At 36.1% G+C, this 18,631-nt stretch overlaps 2 protein-coding genes across 3 annotated transcripts; one reads left to right on the forward strand and one right to left on the reverse strand.

Moving 5' to 3' along the window:
* Positions 1 to 7,026: 7,026 nt before the first annotated feature.
* LOC107781661 (uncharacterized) lies at positions 7,027 to 8,552 on the forward strand. Its single transcript, XM_016602397.2, has 4 exons — positions 7,027 to 7,667; positions 7,758 to 7,960; positions 8,059 to 8,128; positions 8,224 to 8,552. The coding sequence occupies exons 1-4, from the start codon at positions 7,436 to 7,438 to the stop codon at positions 8,376 to 8,378; spliced, it is 660 nt and encodes a 219-aa protein (XP_016457883.1). The 5' UTR covers positions 7,027 to 7,435; the 3' UTR covers positions 8,379 to 8,552.
* A 182-nt stretch (positions 8,553 to 8,734) lies between these two features.
* Positions 8,735 to 14,831, reverse strand: LOC107781663 (uncharacterized). Of its 2 annotated transcripts, XM_016602398.2 has the most exons (6): positions 14,449 to 14,827; positions 14,317 to 14,351; positions 11,071 to 11,253; positions 10,470 to 10,520; positions 9,054 to 9,112; positions 8,735 to 8,962 (listed from the first exon to the last, which is right to left on the reverse strand). In XM_016602398.2, the coding sequence occupies exons 1-6, from the start codon at positions 14,526 to 14,528 to the stop codon at positions 8,858 to 8,860; spliced, it is 513 nt and encodes a 170-aa protein (XP_016457884.1). In that variant the 5' UTR covers positions 14,529 to 14,827; the 3' UTR covers positions 8,735 to 8,857. The 2 variants fall into 2 exon arrangements, with proteins under 2 accessions (XP_016457884.1, XP_075089602.1); XM_075233501.1 differs by lacking the exon at positions 11,071 to 11,253 and having other exon boundaries at positions 14,449 to 14,831.
* Positions 14,832 to 18,631: the final 3,800 nt, after the last annotated feature.

Genomic DNA, 18,631 nt, shown 5'->3' on the forward strand with positions numbered 1-18,631 from the left:
GCTGGAGAAAAAATGAGAGAAGAGTTGCATAGGCGCTCAAACAAGGTCAGAGTCGTACAGGCTGAATGACAAAAGGTAGCAACAGTTACGAGATTGGAATAATTCCGACCACATGTCATGGTGTGAGAAAAAGGCCTAAAAGCGGGAATGCCATGGCCTTTGGATTTATTCACATAACAGTTGCCTAAATGGCTAGGACATTATTAAAGTATTCGTAAGAGCTGTAGGTTATGAGAATGATAAGCGCATCAGTCAACATTCGTGGACGAATGTTCCAAAGTTGGGAATGATGTTACACCTCATGTTTTCGTACGTAAAAGTACGTCGTAAGTCAATTGATGTAAGCTCGGAAATGAGATCATATTTGAAAGTACATAAAGTAAGTTAATCATGTTACCTTGGAGGTTATAAATGTTTAAGATCATGAATTGCAAGTACCAAGAGGGTTGGAAGATTTAGAAGCTAAACGATTAGAAGAAAATAAGTTTCGTTGAAAGTCAGCAAGTTGAGAATGTTATAACCCGTACTTTTGGAGTGAGACTGGGGTACTTAATATGATTAGAAGGTGATTTTATGATGTATTATAGTCGTATGATACTCGTGTATTAAGTTTGAAGTGAAGCGAGTTGTGAAAAAAAAAAAGTCGACGAAAGTTGTCACAAGTTACGTTCATAAACTGTATTGAAATATGGGTCTAATGTTATTGAGATTTTCTCCCAATATACTTAGAGTTATAGGGTGATCTACCACAAATTTGAATATCTACGAGTATAATTTCTAATGCATTAAATTGTTTGTCGATACAATGTCAGAATAGAGAGATATTTGTGTTTTTGCGAGATTGCGCAGGCAACCTTGTTGGGACCCACTTGAGGCGGCTACCAACTTTACTTCTTTTAAAAACTGTTTTAGCCTTATTTCTGGTCATTTCTCACCCAAACTTCATCCATACAAAACCCTCTCTCACATATCTCCAAGATCCAAGAACCAAACTCAAGGAAAATAAACTCAAATCATCATCAAAAGAGTTAAAGACTACGAGAGAATACTTCTATGATATTATGGTGTGATTGAGGGCTATTATGAGCTAGGTTGTGATTAAGTTTCGATTTGTAGCTGATTTCCAAGGTATTTATAACACCTTATTGATTGTGCCTAAGGTTAATCTTGTGTTGGTTGTGTTGTTTGAGTGAAAAATCATAAGATAGTATTTGAAAGAATATGAGACATGGTTATCTTTTTGTTGGACTGTTTTATGGCTACATATATGGTTTGTGGTGGCTGAAGATTATGAGAAATAATTTGATAATGTTATGGCTGATATTTTTAAGCTTTTCTAGGTGTTAATTAAGTTGATTGAAGAAGAGAACATGAAAAATAAGTTATTCACGATAAAAGTTAAGGTGCTAAACGTGCGAACTATTTTAAAGATTATTCTTATGATGTTTTGGCCTGAAAATGATGTGGTAAATATAAGTATAATATTATTGATATTGTGAGAAGAATCATGAAGAAGAAATTATATTCAAACTCTATTTTGTTGATCGTAAACCGAGCTTGCCGCTCGTCTGGATTGTTAAATTGTTTTGAAAGGCTTATTATGAGTATTGTTGATGATGTTTGGGTTGTTGTTGGCTGTTGTGACTTGTGGGAAGTCATATAAACAGGGGATGTGTTGTCTGTTTTATCGTAGAATAAATTGCATCCTTCAAATGCGAAGTTATGGCATCCGTATTATGATGATAGTATTGTTCATTTCTTGTAGACACAGGAGCTGCAGGTTAAATTAGCTTAAGGATTGGACGGGATATTATGAGGTATGTAAGGTCTTCCTTTCTTTCTTTGGCATGATTACGTAAGTTACGTTGACCTTATAAGGAATTCAAGGGGGAAAGTCTTTGTATACGTATTATTCCGATGATTAATGCCCGTTCACGAGTATAGTCATACAAATGTTGAAATGGATTGTGTTGATCATAGTTTCATGTATTCTTAAGGAGTAAATATAGACTTCTGAAAGGTCCTTGTCTTGTTTATGTAACAAGACAACCAGATGTCAATTAACGATTACGTACGAATGGTCTAACGATGAAGAAGCAATATAGTGTCTATATAATGAGGGATAGCTATCACAAATAGTTCAAAAAGGTAGCATAATGTATAGTTTGAAGAATGATAAAAATTATTCGACTTAAAGAATGCCACGAATTCCAATACTTATACGTTTGTGTTCACGAAACTGATAAAGACCCACAAATATAGTTACGTTACTCTCAAGCTAAGCAAGGTTGATTATATATGAGGGTGATGTTAAGAGACGATATACGTTACCTATGGAGTCATAAATTATAGAATATGATAAGTTTAGCGATAAGAATATGAGTTGATTGAGCGTAAATTCAACTTTTGTTACGTATTGATGAATTTATATATATATGTATAACGAGTAGCCTCACAAGCTAAACATATTACATAGCTATAAGTAGATAGATTCATGTAATCCCCAAAAAGGAGTCGTGATGTGAAATAAGGATAGAAGTGCGATTCCGAAATAGTTACAACGTTCTTTACTGCTAAATAATATAGAATACGAAGGATAACATGACAAGCAGCTAAGGAATAAGGATTGGTTATTGTAAAGAGTTACTCTATATGTTTATGAATTCGAGTTTATCTATTGATGATTGAATGATATTTGCACGAGTGATATGAAATGAATATGTATATGACATGATTCCTACGGACGGTCTATGAACGTGTAGGTGTACAGTGAAGCCCTATGAACGGTCTATGAATGCATAGGTGCATAATAAAGGTTGGTTATGGACGGTCTCAATTGCATGCATAGCCAGACCTCAGTATTATGAGTCGTACGTACGGTCTACTATGTTACACATACAATCCACCATCTATTCATGATTTTTATGATCCATTTGGATGTTCTACTATGTTACGCATACGAGCTACCAATAATTTATGTTTATGAGTGAGCCTTATGGGCGGTCTCTTATGAAACGTGTAAGTGCCACTTTTATGTTCAGTGTAGCCCTAGAGATGTTTGATCTGTCTGAGGTAAATATTCATATATAAGGTATGTTAAGGCAAAATCTTTCCTTCATTTTGGAATGATCCCATAACTAAATGCGTTTGATAACGAGACATAAAGAGAAGTTTGCATTTCTGAATTTTTGTACGTTATCCTAGTCTTATAAGTTATAGTATTCTCCTTTAGCGGGACCTTATATTCAGTTAAGTATTGTCTTCTTTCAGTCAAGAGAGCGGAGGGTCTATATATATATATATATATATATACAGTATTATAGTATTTTCACCACCACCGAGCTATAATCGGTGGGCATGTCCCTATTTGGTAACCTTTGTTTAGATTGTAAGTTATATACCGAGCCTACTATGACCGAGTTCCTATGAGTGAGCCCAGAATGGCCGAGTAGTGATTTAGATACCGAGCCTAGTATGGACGAGCGCCTATGAGCGAGCCTACTAAGGCCAAGCAATTACATGTATCGAGCCTTATTGGGCCGGATAGCTATTTTACTTACTATATTGAGAGAGTTGAATCAGTATCAGCAGGTAAGCATATCTTTAGATAATCTTTGACTCTCAGTTTCTTTTAGTTATTATATTGTCAGTTCAGTTTCAACTCAGTTATTCATATGTTACCTACTTTACATACTTACATTTCTTTGTACTGACGTTTCATCAAGAATCAACTTCACAATTTGACATACGGAGAATTCAACATTGTTATTAGAAGGAAATAAAGTGGAAGATAGCCTAGCAAATTAGGGACTGAACTGTGATGAGCTTACATATATTTATGACAACCGGCATCTTCCTAGAGAAGCAAGGGGTGAAACAAACTACAAATGCCATCCTTCAGAATCAACTTGCATTGAAACTCTTTCTTTTTGGAGAGAAACATGTGTAGAATTCATCTTTTTGATGTACCATAATTTGTATAGATCGTATTGGAGAGGATAATATTATACCTCGCAATACAAGTAGAACAACCTTTTTGAAAGCTTATTCAAAAATCCTACTATATATATAGAATGGAGTATGTTCCATTATTAGTAGATACAGAGAGATAACACTCCTCTGTTTCTTTGTATTTTGAATTAGTTAATAAAACCCAATATTTAGCTTAAAAGAAACGTCACAACATTGGGGCACTGCATTCATGCCTGTAGGTTCACGTATCTAGTTTGACAGCCTCTAATCATAGACGAAGTTGATATCCAATTAAGGATTGGCGAAGCTCCATTTCATCCGGAGTTCAGCCGAGTCTAGAGGTTATCAGACTGTCCTATGTATATATATACCATGGGTAGGTCGGAGCCCTGTTCCGACCGTGTTATATCAGTAAGATATTCTTAGAGGCTTTTGTAGATGCATGGACACCTGTGGTCAGTTATGTCACTTTTAATAGCATGATGTACAGGGTGAGGCCTCGTAGGTCTATGAATATATATATATATATATATATATATATATATATATATATATATATATATATATATATATATTTTGGGAATTATGTGCATGTAGGAGCTTGAGTTTAAGTAAATTCGTAACTATACAGAATGAGTCGCCATGTAAATGAGATACCGGGTGCCTGTCCACCTCACCTAGGTTGGAGTATGATAAAGTGGTATCAGAGCAGGTCATGTCCTAGAGAGTCTACAAAGCCGTGTCTAGTAGAGTCTCACTTATGGATGTGTTAAGTGCCACACTTATAATTGAGAGGCTACAGGGTATTTAGGAAATAATACCCTTCTTTCATTTCCAAATCATGCCATAGAGCTAAGTCATAAGAAGTCAGTATGAAGCTCCCGCCGAATTGTGTATACACCATAAGTGCAAGTATTATACTAGAGCTTTAAGGTATGGATGTGAATTCCTCCTATGTGGAAGGGAGGTTATGAAAGGGATAGAAGATACGATACGTGATTTAAAGGTAAGTAAGGTAAAGGTGAAGAAGATACGAGATACTCAAGTGCAAAAGGTTGTGAATAGTCCAGACTTTAGATAGAGGGCTAGAAGCGTCGTGATTCAGTATCCATAAATGATAGTGGTGTTATCTGTAGCATATCTTCCATCCAATGGTTTCCAAGTACCGAGAGTTCTAGTTAATAGAGAAAAGAAGAGTTAGAGACGACGTGATGGCTCGCTTTAGGTTCCAGAATAACATGAGAAAATCTATGGTGCTAGCAAGTTAAAGGAAGGTTGCGAGTAGTATAATAGATATGTGTAGGTCGCAAGCTAAAGTATGGTAGAGCGGCAAGGTTTTAGGTAGACAAGATTAAGGATAATAAGAAGTGAGTAAAATGGTTACGAGAATAGGTAAGGCCTCGGGATTAAGCCCATCAAAATAAAAGAGCTGATGGTTTGCGCAAGTTATAGAAAGCTCAGTATAGCCTGAATGAACTCGGAGGAGTCTAAGACTGGGAGCAATTAGAAGAGATGAAATGTTGCCCCGATAGTAGAATAAGGGTGTAATTGTGATAGAAAAGAGGATGACATTTAGTAATGGTCCAACACTTACAAATGTGAAATAATGACCTATTATTCAATGAAATAATAAAGACACTAAATGTTCAATAAAATGACTCTAGACACTTTTAGAAAATATGAATCTGGACACTTTCTTTTGAGATACCATATGCACTATTTTTCTAAGAAGTTCTGCCCAAGGGACAATTAGGGGTCAAAAATTAAAGACCACCCTATAGAAGTATCATATTCTGTAATTTTTTGTTTACAATTTAGCATAAAAGTGACTATATATCAATTTCTTCCTTATATGAGGTCTCATCTTATAATAAGAGGGTGTTTGGATTGGCTTATTTTAAGTGTTTATTGACTTTTAAGCACTTTTCTAGTTTTTGTAGTGTTTGACAATGATAAAAGTGCTTAAAAGTACAAAAATAAGCCAAAAGTCAAAAGTTGGGTAGTACCAACTAATGACTTTTGGCTTTTAGCTTATAAGCTACTTTTTAAAAGTCAACCCAAACACCCTCTAAATAGAAGAATTAACTCAAACAGCCGCCCACCCAGCCGTTCAAATTAAAAATAGCCAGTATATGCCTAATATATGTATAATTGTGTATAATTTATGTATACCATTTAGAAAAAGTAAACAATGAATCGGATTTGCTATTTGTGTAAAGCTCCCTACTAAATACTGGGTTCGCTTGACCAGTTTAATGGGCTTAACGAGTTGTAACTAATGCAAGAAATGGCGTGGCATAGCCACTTTTTAAGTGGTATTTACTTTTTAGCCAGTATTTTTAATGTTGAGCAAAAATAATCACTACTCTATTAAAATTGATACGAAAAGTCATTTTTATCCTTTTTTCATGAGTGATGTGTAAATATTAAGGACATGGTGTCCTTAATTTCATGAGTGTTGTGTAAATATTAAGGACAAACCATGTCTTTAATATTTACACATCACTCATGAAGTTAAGGATACCATGTCCTTAATATTTACACAATACTCATAAAGTTACGGACACTATTTTCTTAACATTTACAATGCACACATGAAGTTAAGGACACCATGTCCTTAACATTTATACTGCACATATGAAGTTAAGGACATGACGTCCTAAAGTTCAACAACAGAAGATACAAATACAAGTTAAGGATATTATGTCCTTAACATTTACATTGCACACATGAAGTTAAGGATACCATGTCCTTAACATTTACACTGCACATATGAAGTTAAGGACATGATGTCCTAAAGTTTAACAATAGAAGTTGCAAATACATGACACTTTATCCTTAATATTTACAATGCACACATGAAGTTAAGGACACCATGTCCTTAACATTTACACTGCACATATGAAGTTAAGGACATGATGTCCTAAAGTTTAACAACAGAAGTTGTAAATACAAGACACTTTGTCCTTAATATTTACACAACACTCATGAAGTTAAGGACACCATGTCCTTAATATTTACACAACACTCATGTCTAGCACATGGGTATTTTTAATTTTTGTCCGGACGGGTAAAAATGTATTAAGCACTAGCTAGAGAGTAAATACATTTAAAACAGTGGCTAAAAAATAAAGATATCTCTAGTTAGTGGCTATCTGTGCACTTCCCCGAACTAATGCTTCCACCGGATAAGGCCCAATATTTATATACAGTTTTAAAATCGAAAATTAGTGGCATTGGTTCTCCTAACAGTGTGTGGGTGAGAAAGCAGGGCAGCTTGTTTTGGCTGCCTCTCTGACGTTTTCACTGCTTCACTAGCAAGTAGTACATCCTCTCTTCTACCTGATATGATATGATAACCAACAACTGCTGAAAAGAATAAAAACTGTACAATAAATATGCTTGATCGTTCTGAAAGCATATAGACTAATTAATAGACTTGGCTGCGACTCTCGGAAGGGACATGGCAACAACAGGAGGTTCTATTTCATTTTCCAGCTTCCCATCATTTAGCCGTAGAGCTAAACCCAATTCCACACTAGTGCATGCTGATTCTCTTGAACTAAGACACATCAAAATGTGCAAATGCTCCAACGTGTTGCCTTCAATGGAATATCCCCAGGTGGTATGTAGACTAGTCCCTTCTCCTAGAAACATTGCCTGCTTTGCAGCGCAAGAATCATCATCTTTAACTGGTAATTTTCTAAGTTATTCCTCATTTATTTTTTAAATTGGTCATTTCCCTGGTACTGTTATATCCATTTGATAATTGCCAATACAACTAGTTGCTGCTGAAACGAAGGAGAAGAAAGAGTCAGAGACTGCTGAAGAAACAGCTCCTGCAAAACCAAAGCCAAAGCCTGCAGCTAAAGCTCCAGCCAAGTCTCTACCTCAGATGATGGAAGAGGATGTTATCCCGTCCCTGAAAGCAATTCTTGAAGCCCAAGACGATATCTCTGAGCTCGAGTTATCGTTTAATGACGACAAGGTGAGTCTCTTATTATCATCTTACTTATACTAATTCAAGTTTATCTGACTAAGATTCTTTCATTCTGATTGTAATTTTCATAAATGCTGTTGTTGCAGTTGGAGGGTTCATTTTCAAAGAAGGGCAATCCATATTCATTTTGGGCCTTCTTTCCTGATGGACTCGCAGGTATGTCTTCAGTCTTTTGACTTGATTTAAGTTTGTTATGCGAGTTCAGATTGCTTATATGATCGTACACGCATAATGTTATTCTTTGATGGCAGGTGCTAAAGGTTTCTCTTTGTCTTCCTATGGTTCCGGCCCGAGCACTGTGGAACCTTTTCTCGTTGATGAGAAAAAGATAACAGCAAAGCACGTTGTATTCTGGGTTGAGAAGCGCTTGGCTGCTCAAGGCATTATTCCTGTCTGGAATGAATAATGTCTTCGCAATGTATATTGCCTCTTACTTTTCTCCCTTTTCTTCTTCTTTAAGGGTCCATTACAGCATGCTGTGTATTCCATTTATATGTAGTCAACCCTTGCTCTTCCTCTTCCAATGTGTATTTAATATAACAAATGTACACTTTCCACAAGAACATTTCCTCTACCAAAAGCCTGAAGTTAATAAATTGTAGCATCTCATCATACATACACCATTAAGGTAACACTGACAGTGCCACACTAAAAAGTAATAGTGCCGGGGGCGGGGGGTTGATCATTCTAATGCAACACTCACACGCACAAATAAAAGGAAGTGTGCAAAATTGCCAATGTTTTCATGGTGCAATCAGAAGCTGTCTTCTTAAACAAGTAGCTTATCAGGGGTGATAATAACTTACAGCATGCATCTAATATTACATTGCAAACAGTCCAAAACTGCCTGATTTTAGAAAGGCTTTGGGCACTTAAAGGTAACAATTAGGAATTAGAACTGGCACTTGTACCATGTATTGCAAGTTGAAGCTCACTTAAGAAGTCCTTCTGCAACCCAGAAGAAGATGCACCTCCAGCTTGTGACATTAACTGAAGGCAAAATATGAATATTCAGTGGTCATGGAGAGAGAAAAGAAGGTTGGATGTAGGAATTGGGGGACACAGCAAAATTGCTTCTTACCTGATGGGGAAGCATTGCATGCCCCCAAGGTGACCTTTTTGTGTACATCACTGGCCTTTCTGCGAAGGAAAAAAAAAAAGAACAGATGAATGAGTTCTGATTGCTAGTGTAGGTGGACAAATCATCAAAATACGTAACAGTAGAAGTGAGTGATTCATTCATGCTCTCGGAAGGTCTCCGGAGACCTTTCAGGTCTACTCTTCAGGTCCTCCATAAGTAAACCGTAGGCAACGATATAAAATTAAGCCATATCAACCACAAGAAATTAGAATAAATTTAGCACTTTCTGCATGTTTCAACTCTGAGAGCTACTGTATAACGGAAGTACTATCAGCATATTTGAAACACACTAGATAGTGCTGACTCCACTGCATGATATACCAGAAAGGAAGCCATGTCAAAAGTAGTAGAACGATACATCCTTGAGAAACACACTGAACATATTGTATAATCACCCAGGGGCCAGAAACTGACTACTAATATCAGATGAAAAACTGTCCATTCTCTCCTTCCTCCTCTTATTTCGTGGTTTAAAAAAGTTAAATAAAAACCATTACCACCTCACTCCACCCCAACCCTGACACAAAAGAAAGAAGGAAAGAAAGAGCAGCAATTCTTAATTCTTTCTTCATTTTCTTTAACTTGTCGTATTCTCCCCGGTACAGATTCCTTTTAAATTTCTATGCGATATTGTCATCAAAATATGCTTACCTCAGGGTTAACTCAATCTTGCTCAAGAAAAACGTATTTCAAACAACACATTACATCCAGCTCCTATATCATGAAACTCTACCATGTGCAAAACAATATAGGTGGTAAAACATGTAGGTGCTGATGTTCTACTTTTGCCACCAGTATCCAATCATTAGAGTAATTGCGAGGTTAAAGCTTTTATAATGTATATCTCGAGGGAAAGCAAGTAAAGGCATAAGCTTATGGGACTATGGCATGTCACCTTAACTATCAGTAGAGTCGATCTCTCTACACACCACATTACCTTTTCTAGTTAAGCTTGCTTGCACTCTCGAAATTACACAAAATATCCCATTATGCATCAACAAGTATCCCATCAAGCAGAAGCTTTTTTCAGTACACAAAATAGCACGGCCATAGCCCAATTTCCCAGAGTGGAACCCTGGTGCACCACCGCTAGATTTCACAAAACATGCAATCTTAAGATAAGTTGTTGCTAAGAGATGACTCAGAACATAGTCCTGACTAAATTATCTGGTCACAGAATACCAAGACAGAGTTGATATGGTCATCTAGGAAGACACTAACAATAACAAAAACTACACATCAATTCCAGACTAGCTGGGGATAGCTATCTGAGTCCTGTATATCCACTCTGCTACATCTAGGAAGAAAGTAGATCAATTGAAATAGTAAAGAGCAGCAGGCCGCCCTTTTACTCACCAGGAGAATCATATGGTAAATTGTTGTAAGCATTCAGAGCAGCCATCCAACCTACAAAAGCATAAAGCATTTTATTAACATTCTCGCCCGTAACTGCTACCATCACCATTCACTAAAGAGAGGAGCCACAACATCTAAAAGAGATGGCATGTGAGACTTGCTCGCTCATCTTAATTGAGACCTATACTGATAATGGCTAACTGAATTCGACAGGCGTCAATTTCTTCTTCCCAATTAGGTCAACAAGGATTGGTATGGGATGGTTGCTCATGAATGATTGGAAATTATGCTGTCAAGAGCCATATCACCATTCATCTCTTTTGCATCATGGACATGATTTGAAGAATTCAGTACCAACACAGAACTGAGTGCCCACATAGATAATAAAGAAAATGAAGGAAAATGCATGGCCAAATATCCCACCACACCAAATGAAACTAAAGAGAAAAAAGACTGAAATCGAATGACCATAACATAATACAGCATAGAAAATGGTTAACAGAAAGAATATGCAAGAGACAACCAAATTGACAAATGAGATATTAAATCGTTATTGGAAGTAATAAATTCCGGAGTTCATAATTGATTCTAAGAAAGATACGGTTATTCAGAAGCTGAAAAGCATCACTGCCAGAACATCCTTGTAGCGGTATTAACCCGGTCCGAGATCTCTCATTCGCTTGATATCTGCCACCAGCATCATCTAAAGTAGATGTAGACCTAGAGGCACTAATTTGATTCTTCTCACCATCATTACTATTGCCGTTAGCTCGTTCGAGGTGATCTGCAAAAATAGACTCTCAGAGAAAATGTTGACCAACAACTGCAGTTTGAAAAGCTTCAATCAGCTATTTATCCAAAATATGCTAGGCAGCTGAAGAAAATAAAAGTATCAAATGACAAACACATTCGTTTTAGATTAATATTCATGTGGGTGGTTCAGCTAAGACTTTTAGGGCATCATCTACCTATCCCGGAACTGGGCTCTTTCGTATCTGACATCTTAACAATTACAGCCTGAAGAAGAAAGTCTAATTTTACTGGTTGTGATACTAAGTTACTAACTAGGTTGATAACACCTCATGTGATCTTCAACACCGGCACATTATAACCAAGTGTTCTCCCTAGTAAAACTTAATATATGCTCTGTCAAAGAAACCACTGGCTGGATTTGCATTAAGAAAAGAAAAATGTAAAACACAATCATCTAGATACGGTGAGAAAGAACATTGAGCTAAAGCTTCATCCCATGGTGATGCTACAATAATGCCAAAAAGCAACATTTAAGAGTTGAACATGCTGAAACCAACTAAGTCACCAGCTCAAAAGATCAATTGAAGAGTTTGCAGCTATACCAGCCTACGCAAAAGTAATTTACAAGTGTACTCAAGCCATTGCAATAGTTAAGATCATTTCATCAGCAGAACAGAGTCATGTTATAAGGATCCTGTAACCCTCCGGAGTAAATTCAAATGGCAATAATGTGCCCAAACTTTCGACAAGAACAACAATAACATACCCTGTGTAATCCCACATAGTGGGGTCTGGGGAGGGTAGTGTGTACGCAGACCTTACCCCTACCTTGTTGAGATAGAGAGGTTTCCAATAGACCCTCGGCTCAAGAAAAACATAAGCACAACAGTATACTAGGAAAGAAAAGCGAAAGTGTAGAAGCCATAAATATGAAGCAGTAACAACAAGATAATAAGATGATTGAAACGAGAAACACAACAGGTTGTAATAGGAACCTAAGAATAAGAAAATACGAGGATACATACTAATACCATTGGTATGGAAAGGAAGAACGCTCGACTACCTACTAACCTCCTACCATAAATTTCAACCTCAACACGCTCCTATCAAGGGTTATGTCCTCAATAAGCTGAAGATGTGTCATATTTTGCCTAATCACCTCTCCCCAATACTTTTTCGGCCTACCTCTACCTCTCCTAAAATCCATCATAGCCAGCCTCTCACACTTCCTCACTGGTGCATCTGGGTCTCTCCTCTTCACATGCTCGAACCATCTCAGTCTCGCTTCCCGCATTTTGTCCACCACGGAGGCCACTCCCACCCTGTCCCGAATATCTTCATTCCTGAATTTATCCCTCTGAGTAGGGGTGTACAAAGAAAACCGATAAATCGCATCAACCCGATAATCCGATTCAAACCAAGTAAAAAAAACGATTGTGGTTTGGTTTGATTTGGCTTGGTGTTGGAAAAAAAAACCCGACCATAATTGGTTTGGTTTGGTTTTAACTAAAAAAAGTCAAACCGAAACCAAACCAACCCGGCATTACATTTATACAATTTTAAAAAATATTTTATGCATATAAATATTTATTGTAATATAATTTATAAATATTTCTTAAACTTGTTCACAGTTTTATCTTTAAAAGATTATTTAAAGTTTGGACTTAACATTCTTGGATGGTCCAATAAATTTTATAGCCCATAAAGGTAGTAAGTCAAATAAAGTTCAAACCAATACTAATGCTAATAAAAGAAATTCAATTCAACACTATGAATGACAATAGTGTTGGATATCTATTTTTTAGTTTTGCATTGATTTATAATGAAAATGTATAACCTAGTTTATCTTTTTATTATGCTTAGCTGTGTAATTAATAGTACTTATAAGTTGTACTTATTTTAGCACGACCTATATAGTATTTTTAGATTATGTTAATTTTTATTATGGTGTATTAATTAGTAATATTTTCTTTGTGCGATTTTATTATCTATGTTATTGAATATTTTAGTACGATGCTATGAATCATCTCATATTATTATTTTATTTTCTTGAAAAATACATTATATAGTTGTATCCTACTAGGACTAAAATAAATATTTGGAGCACAAGTTACATATTTTGTGCTATTAAGACTTTACTGGAAAAAAATCCGAAAACCCGAAAAAATCGAAATACCCGAGAAAACCCGAGATTGAAAAACCCGACTTGGTTTGGTTTATAAACTTAAAAATCCGACACCATTGGTTTGGTTTGGTAATTGAAAAATCCGAACCAACCCGACCTATGTACACCCCTACCTCCGAGTATGCCCACACATCCATCTCGCCATCCTCATTTCTGCCACTCTGATCTTCTGGATATGAGAGTTTTTGACTAGCCAACTCTCCGCCCCATACAACATAGTCGGTCTCACAACCACCCTGTAGAACTTGCCTTTAAGTATTGACGGCACATTCTTATCACATAGCAATTTTGTGACGCTACTCAGGAGGCTGACGGGGAAGTGAGGTTTGATACACAAGTCATCCACAGGAGAAATAGTTTCAAGTATCTTGGGTCGATGATCCAAGGCAATGGGGAGATTTAGCATCACCTAGCCCAAACTTTCCAACTTCCATTATTGTCAGAATTCACACAAAGACAGATTTAGATGCATGATTAGTGCTGGATTCACACAAACTGTTTGTGAAGTAAGATAGGAAAACGAGCACAAACTTTAGTCTCTCGGAATCTCTGACAGGAGCAGAAAGCATTACTTCACTAAACATTGTGTGATACTTACTGAAAAAAATAGAAAATGAATAAACTTTTATTATGAGAGCTACAATTAGCTTATTTATGCACATCCTTCACATGATATCAGTGTTAATGACAATAATTGATACTGCTGAGCACTGCTCGAAATAAAATTAAATTGAGTTCAATGTAATAATCACTTTATTAAACTAGTTTTCTAAGATTAAATTTGACTTCTAATTCTGCTGGATGACAGATTGAGACTAAACGTTCGAGCTTTTGAATAAAATAAATAAAAATATAATTTGACTTGTAGCTGCATCAAAATAACTACTACTACTACTACTAGTTAGTTACCTCCTCCGGATTTTCGCCTACCAAGTGAGCGATTCCTGCAACAAAAAAGAAATCACAAAAAAAACAAAAATCAATTCAATAAAACATGCCCAAATTTAGAAATACAAATTTATGGAAACATGGCATAAATACCGCTGATTGGGAGGGGCATAGCGTTTAACGGTTGCAATGCTGGCTGTGATTGATGAATCTATGGCAGGAATTTCCAGCATATTTGCTTTTGGTCTTTAAAAGATGTTCACCGACGCTTCTGCCGCCGTGTCGCCCCGCCACCCCCGGTGCTTCAGTGGAAAATGAGCTACTTGTTTCTTGAGAACGAATTTCCGGTGATAATATCAGCCGAACATCACAGAATGGTAATGAGGTATTCGGTATTCCCGTCGACGAATTCCGAGAGATCAACGCGAGGGTTTCGATTGATGGATTTGGTGATATTTTTTTATTTGCTTACGAGTCAAGGAGAGAGAGAGCACGCGCTCCTCGGAAGGTGAATCCAATTCTTTATTTCTCAAAGAGAATATTGTTTGTTCGCTCTCATAAATATTTTTTTTAACTATCATTAATATTTTATCTCAAATAAAATAGTAATAATTAAAGTCTCGTAATATTATCTCAAATAAAATAGTAATAATTAAAGTCTCGTGCAAGTTATATAATATGGCATGCTTGTTCTAATATAATACAATAAATCAAACATCACATTATTTATCTTGTATTAGTTATGTTGCCTAAATACCTGACAAAATTGATGATCTAAAATGAAACTTTAACAAGACGCATTAAATTTATTTAGTATATGTTTCTATTTGAATACATGCATATCAACAAGTAGAATTACACCAAAACTTAATTTGAAGAACACTCAAGATTATGTAATATTTTTGAAAACTCTCATGATCTAATGATGTTTTGTACCAATAAGCAGAATATAAAAAATAGTAATTTCATAAATTTTGAGAATGTAATTGACACACTTTTAAAAGTTCTAGTGTGTAATACTATTCTAGTGTTTAACAAGTGTGTAAGAGGGATTTGAGTACAAGGTTGATGGGTAAAGTATGTATTTTACCTTTATTCTTTAACCTAGTTATATCTGAAGGGGCCAAAAAGACATATCTTTTCATCTTCATCTTCTATATCTATAGTCATTGAATTGTTCTTTCTGCGGCATGTTCATTACGAAAATCTAGATCCTTATATAAATATCGACCAAAATTTTAAAAAATAGTATAACTTTAAAATATTTTACAGATGCTAGTTCTATAATAAATAACAATAATATTTACATCTTTGAGTAAATAACAGGAGACAACTGAAAAAAAGTGAGACAAGATCAAAAGTTAAAAGAGAGAGGAAGCAAGGAAGGATACAAGCCCCAGCGATGGAACCATATCAAAGGGACATGGAAGGTTTGTCTTGTTTAAAATATGTTTCGTCTAGTGTATGCACTAAGTTGGCTGTCTTAGGTAATGAAAATGCTTTAGCAGGTTGTAGCTCAAAATCGAACCGAAACCGAAAATTAAAACCGAAGCTTAATGGCTTATTGATATTGGTTTAACCGTTTAACGGACGGGGAACGGATTGAAATTTTTTTATTAACGGCTTATCGGTTTGGGGGCGGATTATTTAATTTTCTTAACGGATAATCCGTTAACCCGTTAAGAATATATATATATATATATATATATATATATATATATATATATATATATAAAATTTATTTTTATCCATATATATATTAAATAATCAAAAACCCTTCTTTCACTTCCAGTACTCTATCTATTACTAATTTACTATTAGACATTTAGTTATAATTTACTATTCCGGTTAGTTACTATTAGATAATTTTGATGTCATGTGTTATACCCAGTGTTCTCTTCTATTTCTTCTGATAGTTATAAGTTGTTAATAGGCTCATCCCCGGAGATGATTCTACTGGAAAATACGCTGGAATGTAGCTCTATATTTCTTCTATTTAGCTCTCTTCTTAGGTGCCATAATCTATAGACTGGAATGTAGTCTGCTGAGCATATGAATTTTATTTTGAGTCACAGCGGTCAGCAAACAATCCGATAAACCGCCCGATAAGAGCTAAACCGATACCAATCCGCCCGATATCTTATCGGGTGGCTAGCGGATTAATACATTTAAAAGCCGATAACCGATAAGCCAAACCGTTAAGAGTAAATAACCGCCCAATCCGCCCTATAAGCAGCCCTAGTTGTAGCTTGTATGTAGGTGCCAATAGCGGCAATATGGGTTAATATTCTAAGACACCTGCGTAGTTAATATTAATATCCTTGTTGCTCAAAACAAAAGGAAGGAAAGATACATTCATAGGTTGAATGAACTCAACCAATATGGGTACAAGACATCAAGTATATTCTTTGCGACCCCTTATTGTGTACATTAAATTATTATTTTTAATTTTTTTTACTAGCTTTAGAAATATATCGGACCCCCCTAAACTTAATATTTTTTGTTCAATGCACACTTGAACTATTTTTCTATCATAATTACCCCCAAACTTGGCAGTTTTATAGCATTCGCCCACCTGAATACTAACATGGCAAATAGAGTGGATACATTAATTCTCTTTTAGACGCGTGAGAGTGATGAAAAATTAAAAAATCAGCTTTCAAATGGGATACTTTTTTAATCGTCAATTGCCACATAGTTTGTTCATTGTAATTGTGTATTTTTATTCTTACTTCTTCTTAATATACCACATATATTTTACCTCAAATAAGTTTTAATTTCTTCTTTCGGTGCAATGGCTTTTACTTTATTGTTATTTTTTTCGAGCCAAATATTAAAAAAAAGACTTAGACTAAAATTAATTATTTTCAGTCAGATAAAAGTTTTTACCAAAGTAATGGTGTTTCAAGTATGTATTTCTCTTTTTTTTAGATGCAAGATATTTATCCTAAATGTGTAATTTGTTTCCGCGTCAACTGCAAGAAAGAAAGAAGTGAGTTAGAACTTCATTATTTTTAATCAAATAAAAAAAATTAGCTAAAATAATAGAGCTCAAACTATGAAACTCCCTTTTATCTCTTATTTAGATACAACTACTATTTATCTCAGTTGTGTACTTTTTTCCCTTTTCACTGTTGGATTTCGCTAAGGCATTTGAGTTAGTGATTGCAAACTCTAGTTTTCCGAAGAGGGGGGAGCATTTGGTTACTTTTCATAGTACAGTGGCGAAGACTCAGATTGATTATCTCTTCCTTATGAGGTGTGACAGAGGGTTGTGCAAAGATTACAAGGTTATCCCGGATGAGACCCTCGCCATTCAGTATAGGTTCTTGGTGATGGACGTCGGTAGCTTGATAAAGAGGAAGATGAGGTCGACCGAGGATCAGGTGGAACCTTGACTAAGGATAAAGCTCAGGAGTTGGAGGGGAGGTTATTAGCTATGGAAACCTGGAGGAGTAGTGGGGACGCGAGCGCTATGTGATCATCGACGATAGACTATATAAGGGAGGCGGCGAAAGAGGTGTTAAGGGTCTTAAAGGGTTATTCTTGCAGGCATAGAGGTGACTGGTGGTGGAATGATGTGGTCCAAGGTAAAGTGGAAGCGAAGAAAGCGGTGTACCTGAAGCTAGTAGAGAGCACAGACGAGGAGGATAGGAGAGCGAATAGAGAGAGGTATAAGGTGGCTAGGAAGGAGGCGAATTTGGCGGTCACGGAGGCTAAGACTGCAGTGTTTGGTCGTATGTATGAGGAACTGGGGGACAAAGGTAGGGACAAGAAGTTATTCCAGCTGGCCAAGGCGAGTGAGAGGAAGGTTCGGGATCTGGACCAAGTGAGGTGCATCAAAGACGAGGAAGGTAAAGTATTGATGGGATATGCTCAGATTAAGTAGAGATAGCAGACTTACTTTCATAAACTTTAGAATGAAGAGGGGGGCATAGATATTATGCTACGTGAATTAGGGCACTCCGAGAGTCACCGAGACCTTAGGTATTGTAGGCGCATTAAGGTTGAGGAGGTCATGGGTGTTGCACCCTATTTTTCACGAGTCAAAACAAGATTCAACTAGTGGTTTTCCGTTGATGATAAAAGAGAGTCGCCACCTAATATTTAAATGTATACTAGGGTACCTATTTAATTTCTAAGATTATTTCTCTATTAGTTTGCTAACCGGTGAGATGTTGGGTAAGGGTTCTTGTTCTTCTAAGGATAAGGTGTTAGGCACCCCTTAAAATCTATCTGATGTAGCTTCATAGGACTTAGACTACGTTTAAAGGAATAATTGTCTATACTCAACTTAATTAGTGCTAAAAGTATGGCATATTGTATATCTAGTTAA

Source organism: Nicotiana tabacum, chromosome 2, assembly GCF_000715075.1.
Source record: "Nicotiana tabacum cultivar K326 chromosome 2, ASM71507v2, whole genome shotgun sequence".
NCBI lineage: Eukaryota > Viridiplantae > Streptophyta > Magnoliopsida > Solanales > Solanaceae > Nicotiana > Nicotiana tabacum.

Bases quoted from the DNA above. Each gene is read 5' to 3' on its own strand.
- LOC107781663 (XM_016602398.2), bottom strand. From the start codon at position 14,528: ATGCTGGAAATTCCTGCCATAGATTCATCAATCACAGCCAGCATTGCA. The intron at 11,254-14,316 runs GTAACTAACTAG...CTATTTTTGCAG, and splicing joins TAGGCGAAAATCCGGAGGAG to ATCACCTCGAACGAGCTAAC. The intron at 8,963-9,053 runs GTAAGAAGCAAT...TTTTGCCTTCAG, and splicing joins ATGCAATGCTTCCCCATCAG to TTAATGTCACAAGCTGGAGG.
- LOC107781661 (XM_016602397.2), top strand. From the start codon at position 7,436: ATGGCAACAACAGGAGGTTCTATTTCATTTTCCAGCTTCCCATCATTT. The intron at 7,668-7,757 runs GTAATTTTCTAA...CAATACAACTAG, and splicing joins AGAATCATCATCTTTAACTG to TTGCTGCTGAAACGAAGGAG. The intron at 7,961-8,058 runs GTGAGTCTCTTA...CTGTTGTTGCAG, and splicing joins TATCGTTTAATGACGACAAG to TTGGAGGGTTCATTTTCAAA.